General features: G+C 39.1%; 1 protein-coding gene across 2 annotated transcripts in view; it reads left to right on the top strand.

Annotated features, from left to right (window-relative positions):
* Slx4ip (SLX4 interacting protein) overlaps positions 1-16,262 on the top strand; it is a 203,941-nt gene that overhangs the window by 114,708 nt on the left and 72,971 nt on the right. For both annotated transcript variants that reach the window (XM_071608727.1, XM_071608728.1), the window contains exon 3: positions 13,801-13,890. In XM_071608727.1, the coding sequence (XP_071464828.1) occupies positions 13,801-13,890 (90 nt within the window). The remainder of the gene's footprint in view (positions 1-13,800; positions 13,891-16,262) is intronic.

The following is a 16,262-nucleotide window of genomic DNA, read 5'->3' as shown; positions in this document are numbered from 1 at the left end:
CGTAACAGTCTTTCTGCAAGGGCAGGCATTATTGTACCCATTTTACAGATCAGGGGATTGAGATTCAGAGAGGCTTAGAAACTTGGCTCAGGCATAAGGCCAGTAAAAGGGATAGCTGGTATACGTATACAAGCCTGTATGATTCTAAAGCCCATGCTTTGGATGTTAAAATGTCCCTTAGAAGATAAGTCCTCTGGCACTTGAGGTCAGTAAGTCCACATTTTTAGGGGTAGACTTAAGAAAGCCCCAAAACCCTAACCAAAGATGCATTGGTTGAAGTAGCTAATGGATCTACTATAAACAAGTCTATGTGGTTTTATTACTCCTTTGAATGAGAGACCAGTGTTCTGTGGTAACACTGTGATTTTTTTTCAATTGTGCATTTTCATGGACTTTTTGTCAGTAGTTTGCTCCTCTGGATTGGGTGGTGAGCAAGCACATCACCTCCTGTCTCAGATCACTTCCTATCTGGAAAGTCCTGCTGGTCTAAAAGTTTTCTTTATATGGTATCAATGCCTGTCTCCTTATGGTCACTCTGCTTCACCTGATTGTCTATCCCTTAAGGCTGCAAAGCGCTAAACGGGATTATTCCCTGCCCCCCTTTGAAGTCTTGTTAATATTATTTTATCCTGGCTGTCTATTTTCTTCCTTTTCAGTTTCTTTCTTCAGCTGATCCTTATGACGTGATTTTAAGTATTACTGCAACCCTAGTCACTCTTCAATTCATGACAGTTTGTTTTAATTTGAACATTGAGAGTAACTGAGTACTAAATGCATAAAGCACAGCCATCCTGTCACTTAACACTGGCTCCTGATGTTAAGGCAGCCTAATATGAAATTAGCATGGTTGGTGGCCACAGCGTTATGGTGCCTACTCACAGTGCTACTCTTAACTATGACACCTCTGTGCTTGGGCTTAGTTTGGGGGGACCCAAATGTTGCTTCTTACATATAACAAGGGCATGTCCTTATTAAAGCCCATCTAGTTACATTAGTCCCATCTCTCCAAGTCACAGAGATCCAAATCTAGTTTTCAGTACCCCATATATTCACTGTCCCATTCTGTATAGCATCATCCACCTATTTTGTGGACATGTTCACTATATCCTCATCCATGTTGATAAAGATGCAGAACAAGACTAGGACTAAAGAAAAGGCTCATTAGCATCTTCGTGCGTGATGTTATTGGGCCATTAGTGACTTCTGTGCTCATGGTTGTTCAACCAGCTATTAATCCACTTAGTTGCTGCTCTATCCACTCTTCTATTTTTTGGTTTTTATTCACTAGGACCCATTTGTTCATTAATAGATTCATTTTGTTAATATTTATTGAGTTTCTACTAAGTGCCTGTCCCTTTTAAATGTGCGATATGAAAGGAAAGGTATCAAAAATGACTCCAAGTTTTTTTTTGTTTTTGTTTTTTGTAGTTGTAGATGAACAGCATGCCTTTATTTTGTTTGTTTATATTTATATGGTGCTAAGCAAGTGCTCACACATGCTAGGCAAGTGTTCTGCCACTGAGCTACAGCCCCAGCCCGACTCTAAGGTTTTTTTGTTTGTTTGTTTTTCACTTTTTTAAAATTGATTTTATTTTTTTAAATACACAACAGTGGAATGCATTATTATTATTATTACACATGAAGAGCACAATTTTTCATAACTTTGTATATAAAGTATGTTCACGCCAATTCATGTCTTTATACCTGTACTTTGTTTTTTCTTTTTGCATTACAATTCTTATAACACATAAATGCCACAAATTTTCATATCTCTGTTTGTATATAAAGTATGTTGACACCCAGTTCGTGTCTTCCTACATGTACTTTGGATAATGATGTCTATCACATTCCACCATCCTTGTTAATTCCCTGCCCCCTCCTTTTCCCTTCCACCCCTCTTTCCTATCTAGAATTCATCTATTCCTCCCATGCTCCTCCTCCCTATCCCACTATGAGTCAGCCTCCTTATATCAGAGAAAACATTTGGCATTTGTTTTTTTGGGATTGGCTAGCTTCACTTAGCATTTTCTTCTCCAACTCCATCCATTTACCTGCAATGCCATGATTTTATTCTCTTTTATTGCTGAGTAAAATTCCATTGTGTATATATGCCACTTTTTAAATCCATTTATCCACTGAAGGGCACCGACTCCAAGGTTTTTGACTGAACAAATGGAAGAGTAGAGTCGCCATTTGCTAAGCCAGCTCAGCTAAACCTGATGTGAGCAGGTTTGAAAGTAAAACAGCAATAGTTTGGTTTGAACTTGTTAAGTTAGAAATGCCTATTTGACATTCAAGTAGAGATGCAAAGCCAGCAATGGAATATACGTATCTGGAGTTGAGGGAGGCCAGGCATATAGGGAAAAACATGACACCATCAGAGTGTGAACTACCCAGTGTCTGAAACCTTGAGACTTAAGAAAGTGTAGATAGATGCTAGGAGGTTCAAGGACTGGGCTTTGGGTTCTTCAATATTTATAGGTTGGTGTGATAGGGACAAACCAACAAAGGAGACTGGAAAAGAGTGGCTAGTGAGGAGGGAAGAGAACCAGGAATGCTGACTTCTGATGTCCCATACACTTTGTCAGATGGCGCTGAGAGGTAAAATAACATGAGGATCAAGAGCTGAGTTTGATGACATGCGTGTCACTGATAACATTGACAGAAGCTGTGTTAGCAGAGTTGAGCATGGACCAAAGGGTAGCATGGGAAATTTGGTCCATTTCCTGGGTGAGGTTTATATGTGACTTGTCAACCATTTTTTATCAGTCATGGCAGTTTAAGAACCCTTCAAAGAAGAAAATGAGGTGGTTTCTTCCTAATTACCTTTAATAATCTGCTAACAATTAAATATATTGTTGCAAAATGCCTCTTTTTTTCTTTTCTGAAAAGGACAATGCCAATTGCCCCTAGCTGGGTCCTCCGGGCAGCTCCTGTGCTTCTCCTCCCCATCATAGTGTGGAGCCATGCTGTGGTGCCCATCCACCCTGTGCCCAGACATGGAGTCCCATGAGCCAAGTGATCTGAACTCACTAAACAACTTAAGTGCAGTCATAAAATCTCCCTTTTGGGTTTGCAGCCCCCTTTCTTACCATTTCTGGCCTTGCCTTTCCATTTCTTCCTAAATCTTTACCTTGATCCAGAAAGTAAATCTTTTTTTCCTGTTGGATTTCCATCACCATCTCGATCATCCTAATTCAGAAGAAAGTTGTTTGATTGTTTGAGGGTTGGTATTGAAACCTTGGCATGAGCTAGAGGTGAGTTTTTAAGATGCTCAGCAAGGTATGATTTTATCTCCTCATTGACCTCCACAGAGGTTATAAGCTGAACTGCTCCTCTTTTCTGTCAGGATTTGTAATAGTTATAAAAATATATCTTCTAATGTGAATTTTTAGAGAGTTTAAATTCAAACTACATTCTAAAGCTTATAGTGTACATACACCAGATAGAATTATCAATAAAATTTGTGGGACTGGGCCTCCAGCTATTTACCAAATTCCATTTTCAGGTTACATAAACCATAATCCTAAAGATGCTCCTGACCAGCCTCTAAGTTGCTAGATATGGATGGCATTTGCGTTTGAGCCACTTCAGAGCCTCTCAAGTCAAGGTTCCTACAAACAAGTCCATAATAATTTCTGGCTGGTTACTTTTTTCCATTTCATATCTCTATTGCAGAAATATATAAGAGGAGCAATCATATCTTCACCTTGTCATCTTCACCAGTGTTCATTGGAGTCACTTACCTAGAGTCTTGGAGCCACCCAAGCACAGAACTAGAGTTTGAAGTTGGATCTGTCCTACCCCAACGCCATTGTGCCCCTCCTTGCCACACATCTTCCATATATGTAATTGGCCATTCCACTCAAGAAAGGCATCGGCAGATTACATTTGAAAGAATAATTTACTGGAAATCATTAGGGAGGGTATTTTTAAAATGAGGTCAGTTCTTGTCTTTCAGAGGAAGCTATTGAGAGTCTATTCCTAACAAAATTGTTCATATAGTTATGGATTTTAGAGTCTATGATTCAACCTTGAATTCTACCCAGAGGGTCCAGTGGCAGATGTTAAATTTAAGCATCCCTTCATTGGCACCACTTAGGTTGACCTTTGCTTTATTCCCAGGAGCATGTTGCTTCCCTTGCCAGACTTCATCTGAGGAAACTATGAGCCACTCTGTTAGTACCCTAGGCAAAAACCAAACCCTCTTCACAGGAGATCAGAGACAATTTACCCAAGGACATTGGGCTCTTAACTCTGTTTTCCTCTTTTTATAAACTGTCATCAAACCCATTTGTTCTGCCTTTCCCTCAGCTTGCTTTCTTTACGACTTGCTCTTTATCTTTGTAGAGTCTTTCCCCAACCATAGTAATAAATCTGTTGTGAAAAAAAAAGTTCCTGGAAAGTTGCCCATCTCTGACCTAAAGTCAGAAGTCCCACCACAGACACCAAGCACGAGAGAGAAGCTCCCTCTCCTTCCATTTCCTTTGACCTCAGAGAGGTCACACCTTCCTCTACATCCCTTTCATCCAGAGATACTTGAGTTCAAAGAACTAGTCATCCGTTTGCAACTGAAGGAAGTTCCTTCTAATGAATCTGGGTTTACATCATCAACCATGTTTTTTTCCTGACATCTTGCTCCACCTGACTGATTGGAAGGTGAAAAAATAACCACTTGGCTTAGTGCAGTGGGCATCACTGACCATTTCTGTGCATAACTAAGGAAACCTTAGTTATAAACCATGAACTTGATTCTGTAGTTTCTTATTCTGTGGACAGAGCGAGAGAGGTAATCCCTCCTAGAGAGAGGTAATCCCTCCTAAAGAACAAGGCAGCTACTTAAGTAATTTTAATCATTGATATTTTCATTCATTTAACAAATACTCTTCATGACCCTCTGTGCGTCAGACCTAGTACTAGGTATGGACAACCTGAAGATAACAAAAGGCAGCTCCTCCCTGCAGGTTGCCTGGCAGGAGTGGAACAAATGTAGTTACCTGTTTATAGTCTGTGATAAGTTCCATAACAGGAGCATGAACAAAGTGCTTTTGCAGCACCAAAGAGCTTAATCCTACCTGAGGGAGTCGTGCAATGTTTTAGGGAAAAGAAGATTGTTGTTTTACAAGAGTTTTGCCTTAGACAACCCCACTAAGTGTGTCCATTTCCTAAGGTTCATACCATGATTTTTAGCCATGTGGCTGCCTTTTTTCCATCATTGGTTATCAAGACAAAATCATACCCATAGAGGTCAACATAGCAGGATGTGTGGATTTTACTGCTGTGCTTGCATGACCCATGGTGGACTGATTTCATGCTGTAAGATGTGCACCTTCCTTTGACAGGAGAGGTGCCAGACTCAATATGACTTAGTTGAGTCCTTTACAGGAGCACAGACCTTTGGTGGGCAGTAAAATCCAAGTACGTGGTAGCAAACCAAAACAGCCTGAGCACAGGATCTTAAAGTGGAAAGATTCTTGAAGGCAGTCTGCTTAGGTCCACTGGTTTTACACATAGGGAGACTGACACCCTGAGAAGAGAGGTATAACCCCTCCTAAACTGCGGCACCATCACAGTAAATTCTGTATTTGGATTTCCTCTGCCAAGCCATTCTCCATTTGTCATCAGACGGCTTTCTTCAAGCCTTCTTGTGTGCTGTGATCTGAAATTCAGGCTGTGTCTAATTCTGTTACTAAGATTATGGTGTGTTTCTTGTACCTGACCTGACAAGTACTGCCAGGTTGGCAAGGCACCACACCAAACAAAACCCAGCCATGATCACCAGGGATCTTCTAAAAGAGAGTACTCAAGTTTCTCCATGTTTCCAGAACACTGAGTGGTAATCGTTTCTGCCTCTCTGGGTTGTCAGGAAAATTAAATGCAATAATGTTCAGAAAGAGCTTGGCACATAATCTGGCACACAATTAATGCTCAATGAATCTTAATTATTGTTATTGTCAACTTGTTCACCATTAGTAAGTTCTTACATGTAGACTCAGGATATAATATATTCCATCAGAATGACTTTTCTTCCACCTCCTGACCTGAACATCTGTTAGATTATTGGACATGCCCACCAAAAGGTATGCTGATTTCTTTTCATGAATGTCAACTTCAGGTTTCTTAGACCAATATTTTACATAAGGAACAGACCAAGGGGGTTAAATTGACAACATATTTGCACTGGCTTTTCATTAGCTTTTGTTTTAATGTCAGGAGACCTCTCTTCTGACCCCAACAACTCTACCTTAACTTCAGCATGGTTTATTGCTGTCATCCTCTGCTGCATTTTTTCCTTTCCCCTTCCCATCTTTCCTTTTCCCTGATAACCCCTCCCACCCTAGTCTCTCTGCAGTGGGACTTTGACTGTTCCATCGCACTTTTTTTGCATTATGGTACCCCACAGTGGCAGTTTAGTATCAGAGCTCTTGATTTGGTGCCTCCATTCAAGCGTGAAATCAAGCTGCCATGGAAGGGAGTGACCCCATTCAGAATGCTTGTTTTAGTCACTATATGTGAAGGAATGGGGTTCCATAGAGCAGACATGTCTGCCATTGCTCACCCTAGAGGGTGTAGGGGGCCAGTTCCAAATTAAAAGGAAGTGGATTCCAAGCTAGACAGCCTTAAATGTACATTTACATGGGATCTGTAAGTGTGTCTTTGGAGGCCTTCCTCAGCAGGAAAATTTCTTCCAAGAGATATATGGCAATGAACTTTGGAGTGCCACAGGTCTGGATTTCACTCCTGGTCATTCAGTCATTTGTCTGTGTAATCTTAACTAGTTGTTACCTTTTTCAATTCTACTTTCCTATCTATAGAATGAGGTTACTAGTTTTTCTCCTTAATAGGCCAGTAGTAAGAATTAAATTGAACACTAAATTGAGAGCTCCCCAGCCCACCTGTCTCTGCCTTAGCATAAGGCCTAGAACATAGCTCTTCTGTAAGTGGTACTAGAAAACTGAGGGGTTTTTTTCCTTAAAAGTCACATTATTTTAAAAAAAAATTCATGCTGTAAGATGTACACAGTTTGCTTTAATGTGATAATATTCAATATTCAACCTTTTAATAAAATTGATACTCCAGAAAGGATATGGCCACATATTTTATGAAAAGCTTCAGGAGAAACATCTTTTTGGATTTAGTATCAAGAATTAAGCTGCCTCACACCGATTCCTTCTCATCTTACAGACTCTGATTGACCTTTCATTTTTTACCTTTGGCTGCTAGAAAACTCAGTGTCAACTGCTACAAAGACTTAGTCTTTGTACAGATTTGACATTGACTTCATTGTACATATTTATTCTTGTTTTTCTCACTTATATTTCCCATTTTTAATCTTTGCCTTGTTTCTTGAAGATACCTTCAAACCTTAATGTCACATGGGTATAAAATGCCTTTTTAAAAATTTATTTGTTCTTTTTAGATATATATGACAGTAGAATGTACTTTGACATATTATACATATGTGGAGTATAACTTACTCTAATTAGGATCCCATTCTTGTATTTGAACATGATGTGGAGTTTCACTGGTCATGTATTCATATATGAACATAGGAAAGTTATGTCTGATTCATTCTAATGTCTTTCGTACTCCTATCGCCCCCCTTTATTCCTCTTTGTCTAATCCAATCAACTCCTCCCCACCTACCCACCCTTATTATGTGTTAGCATCCACATATAACATTTGACCTTTGTTTTTTTGGCATTGTATTTCACTTAGCATGACAGTCTCCAGTTCCATTGATTTACTGGCAAATGCCATAATTTCATTCTTTTTTAAGGTCAAGTAATATTCCTTTGTGTATATATACTACATTTTCTTTATCCATTCATCTATTGAAGGGCACCTTAGTTCCATAGCTTAGCTATTGAGCTGCTATAGACATTGATGTGGCCATGTTACTTAGTATGCTGACTTTGAGTCCTTTGGGTAAAATTCCCATGTTAATTTGTGTTGCATTTCAGCAGGAGACCCATATGTACAGACCACCTGCAGCTGGCCCCACAGGTGTAGTCAAAACTGCTCATGTATCTTGAGAGTCTCACCCTTGTTCTTCCTTCCCTTCATACCCAACCACATCCTCTCGTTTCTGTTCTTTTACTCTGTCCCTTCCTCTTCCTCTCAGGATCACCTTCTATTTTCTCTTGTTTGGGTTCTTGTAGTGGCTTTGAACTTATCTGCCTGGCTCTGGTGATTTTCCACTGCCTGAGAGAGCTCTCATGCACACCTGTCACCTAGGCTTCCTGCCCTGTTAGCCTCATTTGCTGACATTGTCCTATATTTCTGCAGTATGAGACTCTTTACCATTCCCAGCACATGCCAAGCCAGTTAGACCTCTTTCCCTGAGTGGTGCAGTTTTTCTGTCTCTACAGCTTTCCCTGTCCCTTAGGACTTCACTGAGATATCATCTCTTCTTCCCTGGCCTCTCTCAGGCAGGGTCGTCTCTCTCAGCTACCTCTGGTTTTGGGGTGTGTGCCATGGTCTTTATCTACCATGGTCTTTAGCCTGTTGCTGCCCCTCCTTTTTCAGGGCCTGGCGCCCCTATAAACTCAGCATGTATTTAATGAATGAGTTAATAGAGAATGTGGGGATCCCTTCCATCTCTCTCAGCCTCCAACCTGCTCTAAAACCACCATTTCATGTGAAGTACATTAACATTTTCACCTTTGTGTTATACATGATGTAAATTTAGAAGACTTGGAAATAGGGCAAGTTAAATTGCAGCACTGACATTCCTAGGAAGGACATAGGAAAAATAACCAGCATGCTTGGTTGGAAGTAAATTTACAATGAGATAATCCCAGGATCCTTGTATTCCAATTTTTCAAAATTTGAAAAATGACTGGTTGTCATTGGTGATAACATAGTTGTTGCCACTCCAGAATAAGGAGAGAGGAAGTTGCTACAATGCTTCAGTGTCCTGTGCTGATTAGGATGGGCTTGTTCCCAGAAAGGGCTTTAGAGTCCTCACTTTGCAGATAGGGAGGTAGGTGATTAGCCTGAAACTCAGAGCTAACTCATTCTGCCATTTGTTCATTTGTTCTTTCTTTTAAATAGAAGTATGTTCTGTGAGCTGCTACTGTGTTATTCACTAGGAATACAGACATGTGGATGGCATCCCCACTGTAGCTTACAGTCTTGCAAGGGAGGCCACTTCATGGACTAGTCATTTAATGCAGATATTCATAAGCACCTGAAGAAGGTGTTCAGTTCAAAGGAGATAGAGAAAAATTATTCAGAAAAGCTTCATGGAGCTAGCCATATTTCTACTTTGAGAATATCTAGACTTTTAGAATATATAGAAGGAGTCTACCAAGCATGGGGACATTAAGGCACATTCTAAGCAAAGGGTGAAAAATTCAGATGTCTGTTGAAGAGTAGTGGGAGTTAGTGGGGAGGTGGGAGCTTGACTTGTGCTCTGAGCTGCAGTAATAGTTGCTTTCACTGAGGATCAGACTTGTGTATGACAGATTGCCCTGATACTGACCTGGAAGGTTCATCTAGGACACCACTAGATGTGGCTCTAATTTTCAAAGTAGGAGATGATGTGAGCAGTGGAGAGAGAGAGAGGAGAAATAGGTTTTAGAATGCTTTAAAGATAAAATCGACAGACAAGATGTGGCGGCCAATCTGGAGGGCTAGGGAGAGGGGAATTAAGGGTGTCTCCCAGGCTGTGGCTGAAACCTCCAGGTGAAGTAGGAGCAGAAGCTAGACCAGATCATGGCCTGTGGTTGCATAGTACAGCCAAGTGCATGGAACACAAAGCTGTTACTAGTAGCCTTTGGGCTGTCAGAGAGTTAACTTGGCCTGTGTAAAATGACCCACTCTGGCCTGGTTCACTGTGTTGCTTCTCTCAGAAAAGAGCTGGAGAGTTTATCTTCTGAGAGTAGACATGCTCTCTTTCTAATTAAGGAGGAGGAGAAGCCGGGCTGTGGTAACAGTTTTCCCCCCTCTACTTCTATTGACTCATGGGAGATAAGAAGCAAAGCTTTGGGAGTAGGGAACTTTAGAGAGGGCAAGCTGGTGTATGCCTGTAATCCCAGTGGCTCAGTAGGCTGAGACAGGAGGATTGCAAGTTCAAAGCCAGCCTCAGCAACAATGAAATGCTAAGCAGCTCTGTGAGACCCTGTCTCCAAATAAAATACAAAATGGGGCTGGAGATATAGCTCAGTGGCCAATTACCCCTGAAATCAATCCCCTGTACCCCCCCATCCTCCCAAAAAGGGCAATACCTCTTATTACTGTGGGAGTTTGAGTGAACTCATGCTGTAGAACTCAGGACTGCTAGCTGCACAGGGAGAGCCCACTGTGGAGAGGCGATGCTTGCCTAGTGGTGGTGGTGAAGTCTTCCAAAAACCCAGGAAATATTGATCACTAGAGTAAGATTGAATGATTTATTTAAAAAGAGAGCCAAGCACAGTGACGCACACCTGTAATCCCAGTGGCTTGGGAGGCTTAAGCAGGAGGATCATGAGTTCAAAGCCAGCGCTCAGCAATTTAGCAAAGCACTAAGCAACTCGGTGAGACCCTGTCTCTAAATAAAATACAAAAAGTGGGGGAGGCTGGGGATGTGGCTCAGTGATCCAGTGCTCCTGAGTTCAAACCCTGGTATCCCCCTTCCCCCCCAAAAAAGAGAGACCAACATTTGCATTAGTCCATTTATAATCAAATTACACCAGGTTATTTGTGATCAAAGTCATGAAGCAGTGAGAAAAATACCAAATCAGACTGTACTGTTTAATTCTTTTTAGAAGGTAACTATGATGCTATCAGTACAACTTGTTTTCCAAGCCTCACTTTTTTTTCTTCCAACTTTAAGAATTGTTTTTGTGCATGAAGTAGGAGCAGAGACCTTGATTTAAACAAGAATCAGGTACAGGTACAGACAAGATCAGCTATGTGAAACCCTAATAAAATGTGTGTGAGGCACATCTTATTGCTCTGGAGGGACTTTTATCTTTTATTCCATAATCACTAGAACCTCAGTGGGCCCATGATAGAATTCAGAGTTTCAGTGAATGCAAATGGGTTAAAAGTTATCTTTATTTTGACCAAGTTCTAGTAAATATAGGTTTCCTCTTATTATGAATGTGGAATGGAAAACACAATGGTATTAACAACATTTATCATCATTAGAAATTACAGCTCTTTTCATATTATACTTGTTGTAGAAATCTCAATGTAACACTTATGCTCTTTACTACTTTCAAGTTTAGAGTAGCCACTAAATCCAGACCCAGGTCCTACAACATGTATATACATTACTGTATCACAAATTTGTGTTATAAATTTTAGTAACTGTAAGTGTAATTGGTTTTCTTTTTAACCCTATGTATTATGTTTCCTGCATTTAAAAAACATTCTGAGCAAGTTTCATCTACTTCACAGTTGTCTAAAGAGGTCCATGGCACATAAAAAGTTAATGTCCCCTGGCTAAGATCATGTAGTTGTGGCTTGTGACCTCCACCTGGTGGCAGCATACTCCTTAAAGGTTAAATCTGTCTGTAATCAATGGTTGAGGAGAAATTTTATCTGTGCACTTGAGTATGATTTTCAAACATTTTTGACCAAATTAAGAAATAGGCTTTCCATCATAACTCCATACACAAATACTTAGGTTTCATAAAATAATCCTCAACCTTACCATATGACAAATCGTTATTTTTTATTGCATTCTAATATTCTATTCAGTTCTCTTTCGTTAAAATAAAACAGAGGTTGCAAGACACTAAACTGTGCAGTTCAGTGGGCCACAGTACTGTTCAGTATCTTAAGAGACCAAATACCCCATTTTCAGCATCACAATACCTATATTTTAAATAACTGCCAACAAATACAGATGCACTTTACACCTGTTTAAAAATTTGTTAAAAATATAAATTACATACAGTGAAAGGAACTGATTTTAAGTGTACACCTAAGATGGACTATCAAGACAAAGAATATTCTCATCACCAAAGTTCCTTTGTGCAATTTCTAAGCCAGTTCCTCTCTGAACAGTCATCGTTCCCATGGCTTTGATCTTATGTTGGTTTTGCTGTGAAGAATTTTATATAAATGTAATCACACAATGTGTATTCTTTTGCTTAATGCAGTATTTTAAAGATGAATCCATGTTGAAGGTATCAATAGTTTGGTGAGCAGCATTCCATTGTGTCAATACCAAAGTGTTTATTTTGTTGATAGGCTTTTAGGCTGTCTTTAGTTTTAGTTATCATGTGTTAAAAACCTCCATGACCATTTGCCTTTGTATCTTTGTATGCACATAAGCTTCTTGTCCCTTGTATAAATACCTGGGGTGGAATTGTTGATTTAGTCAGTTAATAAATATAAATTTAGCTACAGGGAACTGCAAACGATTTGCCAAACTGGCTGAACAATTTATGTTTCCACTAGCAATGTGTAAGAGTTTGGGTTGCTCTATGTCCTTCCCAACATTTGGTTTTGTGCCAGTATTTTTAACTTTAGTCATTCTGATAAGTGCTATAGGTGTCTCTCTTGGTGGTTTTAATTTGCCTTTGCTGGGTAATTAATGCTGTTCAATTCTTTTTTCAGGTACTTATTACCATTCATTTATCTTATTTATGAAGTATCTTTTCAGGCTTGAGATACTCATTTTTTTAATATTAATGTGTAGGACTTCTTTACATGTTTTGGATACCAGTTTTTATGTCAGATATATGTATATATCAATACATTTTTTCTAGTCTGAGGCTTACATACTCATTTTCACTAATTTTTTTATGAGCACAGGCTTTTAATTTGACAGTGTCCAATTTAACAGTTTTTCTTTCAATATTTAGTGCTTTTTAGATCCTAATTCCATGGAACTATAGTACAGAATTAAGGGGAGGAAGCTGTTTAGCCAGAAAAGTGCAAAAATGACTTTGCCCTGTGGTTTGTAAACCAAACCTCTAGGTATCTTAGACATGCCCAGCCTACGGCCTTGGTTGTCTATTCCTTTTCAGATTAATTTGTTCACAATTACCTTGTGACTCTCAGAAATTACTCACAAGGGGCAAGGACTTAAAAGGCTCCAACTTTTCATGGGACCTATAGGTGTGCCATCCAGGACAAAGCAGTAGCCACATGCGGTGATTTTAGTTAAGTTGAAATTCAGCTTTTCAATCCTAACAGCCACATTGTGAGCGCCCACTAGCCACATATGGCTACTGGCTATGCTGATGAACAGTGCAGATAGAGAATTTTTTTTTTCCCAAAAGTGCTATGTAGTACTAGTCAGTGGAATTAGAGGCCAGGCTTACATAGTTTATAGCATGTTTTAATGAAACAGTCTTTAATTTTGATAATTGACGTCAACTACCTACTTTCTTTCTTTCCTTTTCATTCTTCCACTTTTCTGTTTCTATCCTAAGATGTCTGTCCCAGCCAATCCTTTATGTCTCTTCTTTCCTAGTAGAAGGAAGAATTCCCCAGCCTTGCACAGAATCATTCTTTCCTGAAGCCTACCTAGTACTAACCTATTTAACTTCCTCAATGTTTGATAGTCTGCCAACTAACACTGGGCATCCCCTTTCAGGGTGTGGTCCAAAGATAGGTATTTTGTCATATCTGTCCTGATCAACCTTGTAGTTCTTTGTAGCATTTCCACTATAAATTTTAAACTGAAGAAAAAATAATAGGTTATGACCTATAGCCCTGTCCCATATTAAGATTTCTGTCCATTAGTTTACTTGGTTACCATTTCATAATGAGCAACCACATAGGAATTTGTGAGATTCTCTTTCATTGTTGGTCATGAGCTGCACAGACATTGACTTTGCCATTAATGTCTTTCAGTGTGGGAATTTTGCTGTACTGGTGGATCTTCATATATCGCCACAAGGTTCAAACAAAGATACCAGCTGGTTTTCTGAACAGAAGAAAGAGGTATAGCAACATTTTTATTATTTAAATGCAATTATCCCTAAGTAACTCCAGCTACTAGAAGAGATATCAGCTCTCTTCAACTTTCATTTTCATTTGTGAGGGAAAAAAAAAAGTTGAGCAGTGTTTAACACTTAAAAAAAAATAATGCTTGGATCCTCATTAACAGAAACATACATAGTTAGCTTTTCCCTACCTTCAGAAGTCCATACACTTCATATGCTATTCTTATTATTTTAATTTGTCTTTTGCAGTATTGGAGATCAAACCCAGGGCCTTGTGCTTACACTCTATATGAGCTGTATCCCCATTCTTAATTCTATTATTTAAACCAAAAATTGTACACCTCTTTGTTTTGGGGAGAAGAGTTCTCTATATTAAAAAAAAAAATAAGAGGAGAAAGGGGAGGAAGAGGATGAGGAAATGGAGTTGGTAAAAGGAGGAAGAAGAGGAAAAGGAGAAGGGGAAACTATTCCAGATGATTGGGAACCTGCATTAGGCATGGTGGTTAACTCAAGGCTGGTCTTTCACACTCATCTTAAACCCCATCTTTTATCTTCTACCAGCCTTTCATTGTCTTGAGCTTTTCACAAGGGAGGAGATATTTGTCCCTTCTCTCCTGTTGGTCAGTCAGTAAAGCAAATAGTCAAGTATGGACATGTAATTGACCCTGAAACAACACATGTTCAAACTGCACAGGTCTACTTCATGTGGAATTTACTTTTGGAGATTTATGACAGTTTGAAAAAACTATCAGACAAACTCTGTAGCCTTGGAATATTGAAAAAAATTAAGAAAAAGTTGTGTCATGAACACATGAAATAAATGTAAGACAATAGTCTATTTTATTATTTACCACCATAAAATATATACAAATCTATTATAAAAAGTTAAGTTTTAGCAGAGGTCAAACACACAAATACAGACCATACCTGGCACCATTTGCAGTTGAGAGAGATGAAAGCAGTTGTAAAAGTGCAGTTTTAATTCACAACTGTACAAGGTTAACTGTGGTGCGTTCTGTGCTATTGCATCTCACAAACTGCCATTCCAGTGAGTACAGGTATTATATCTGCTGAGAATACTGTGTGAGGTGGTGGTCTCCACATGAACAATTTGTTTTTCTAATAAATTGCCTGTCCCTAATACGAAGTGATTTCCTGGGGTTTTCCAGAATTTTTCACCACATATAATACATACACTGTATAAAATTTGTGTTGACTGTTTTATGTCATTGTGAAGCTTCCAGTCACTAGTAGGTTATTAGTAATTAAATTTGGGGGAGTTGGAAGTTATACTCAAATTTCCACCTGAGCAGAGGATAGTATCCTAATCCTGTTTGTTATCAGGAATCCACTATATGATGTTTGACCTCTTCATGCTTCAGCCTCCTCATCTGCAAATGAAGAGGTTTGACCAGACACTGCCTAAGTCACCTCTCTGTTCTAACTTACTGTAGGGTCCTCCCCCTCCATGTTCCTATGGTGGAGGGTTAGAAGATGCATTTAGTTATCACATACTTTGCTTCCTTCTCCAGACCTTTGCTTACCAAAGAGCAGAGGTAGTGACTTTAATATAATTTTCAAAGTACCATTGTACTTTGTTTTTTCCATGATATTCATTTGTCAATTTTTAGAGCTAGAAATAAAAGTAAGTTTTATTAAAAGGCAATATTATATGAAAAAACTGGTAATAGTTGCTTAAAATTTTAAAAAGTTTTCCTTTCATAACTGTTTTAGCCAACTTTAAGAAATCACTAAAGCTTTCCCTCCTCCAAAATTATAGGATTATACATTTTCAGTCAAAGGATAATACCATCAGGACTTTGCTGTCATTTGCAAAGGATATATGGTGATCTAAAGATGTGAGAAGAAAGGTACAAGGTTCAGTAGGATGAAATTTATCATTCAGATAATTAATTAACCATGGACTGTCCTCTTCAAAACTTAATATCGAGCAGGCCAACATTTACTGCCACCCACCTTCACATAATTCCAAGCTTTAGCTTACTAGCAGTCTACATGATTTAACATGTGAAGTAAAATTCTTTAATTGTTAAAAAATTCATTTCCCTAAAGTGACTAATACTTCACCTAAAGGGACTTTAACTGGAAAGCTTCTGGCTTAATTAATAAAATAGTGTCCTAGATTCCACTATTCCAGGCCCAGATTTTCCTGCATTCTCTCTCAGCTTTACCTCTTTGGCCTTAGACCTTTCATGTTGATACTTAATCATTTTTTGCCCACGAGATAGTTGATATGGAATGTTTCAAAGCCAGGGGTATGTGAGTCACCTCCCAGGCCAAGTGTGAGGTTTCTTCAAGGTGCCACATGCAGGTGCATTGCTCCAACTAGTACCTAGTTCAGGGCAGCCA

The sequence above is a fragment of the Marmota flaviventris genome, chromosome 2, assembly GCF_047511675.1.
Source record: "Marmota flaviventris isolate mMarFla1 chromosome 2, mMarFla1.hap1, whole genome shotgun sequence".
Lineage (NCBI taxonomy): Eukaryota > Metazoa > Chordata > Mammalia > Rodentia > Sciuridae > Marmota > Marmota flaviventris.
The sequence above is the reverse complement of the archived record's forward strand: the minus strand, read 5'-3'. Positions and strand labels throughout refer to the sequence as shown.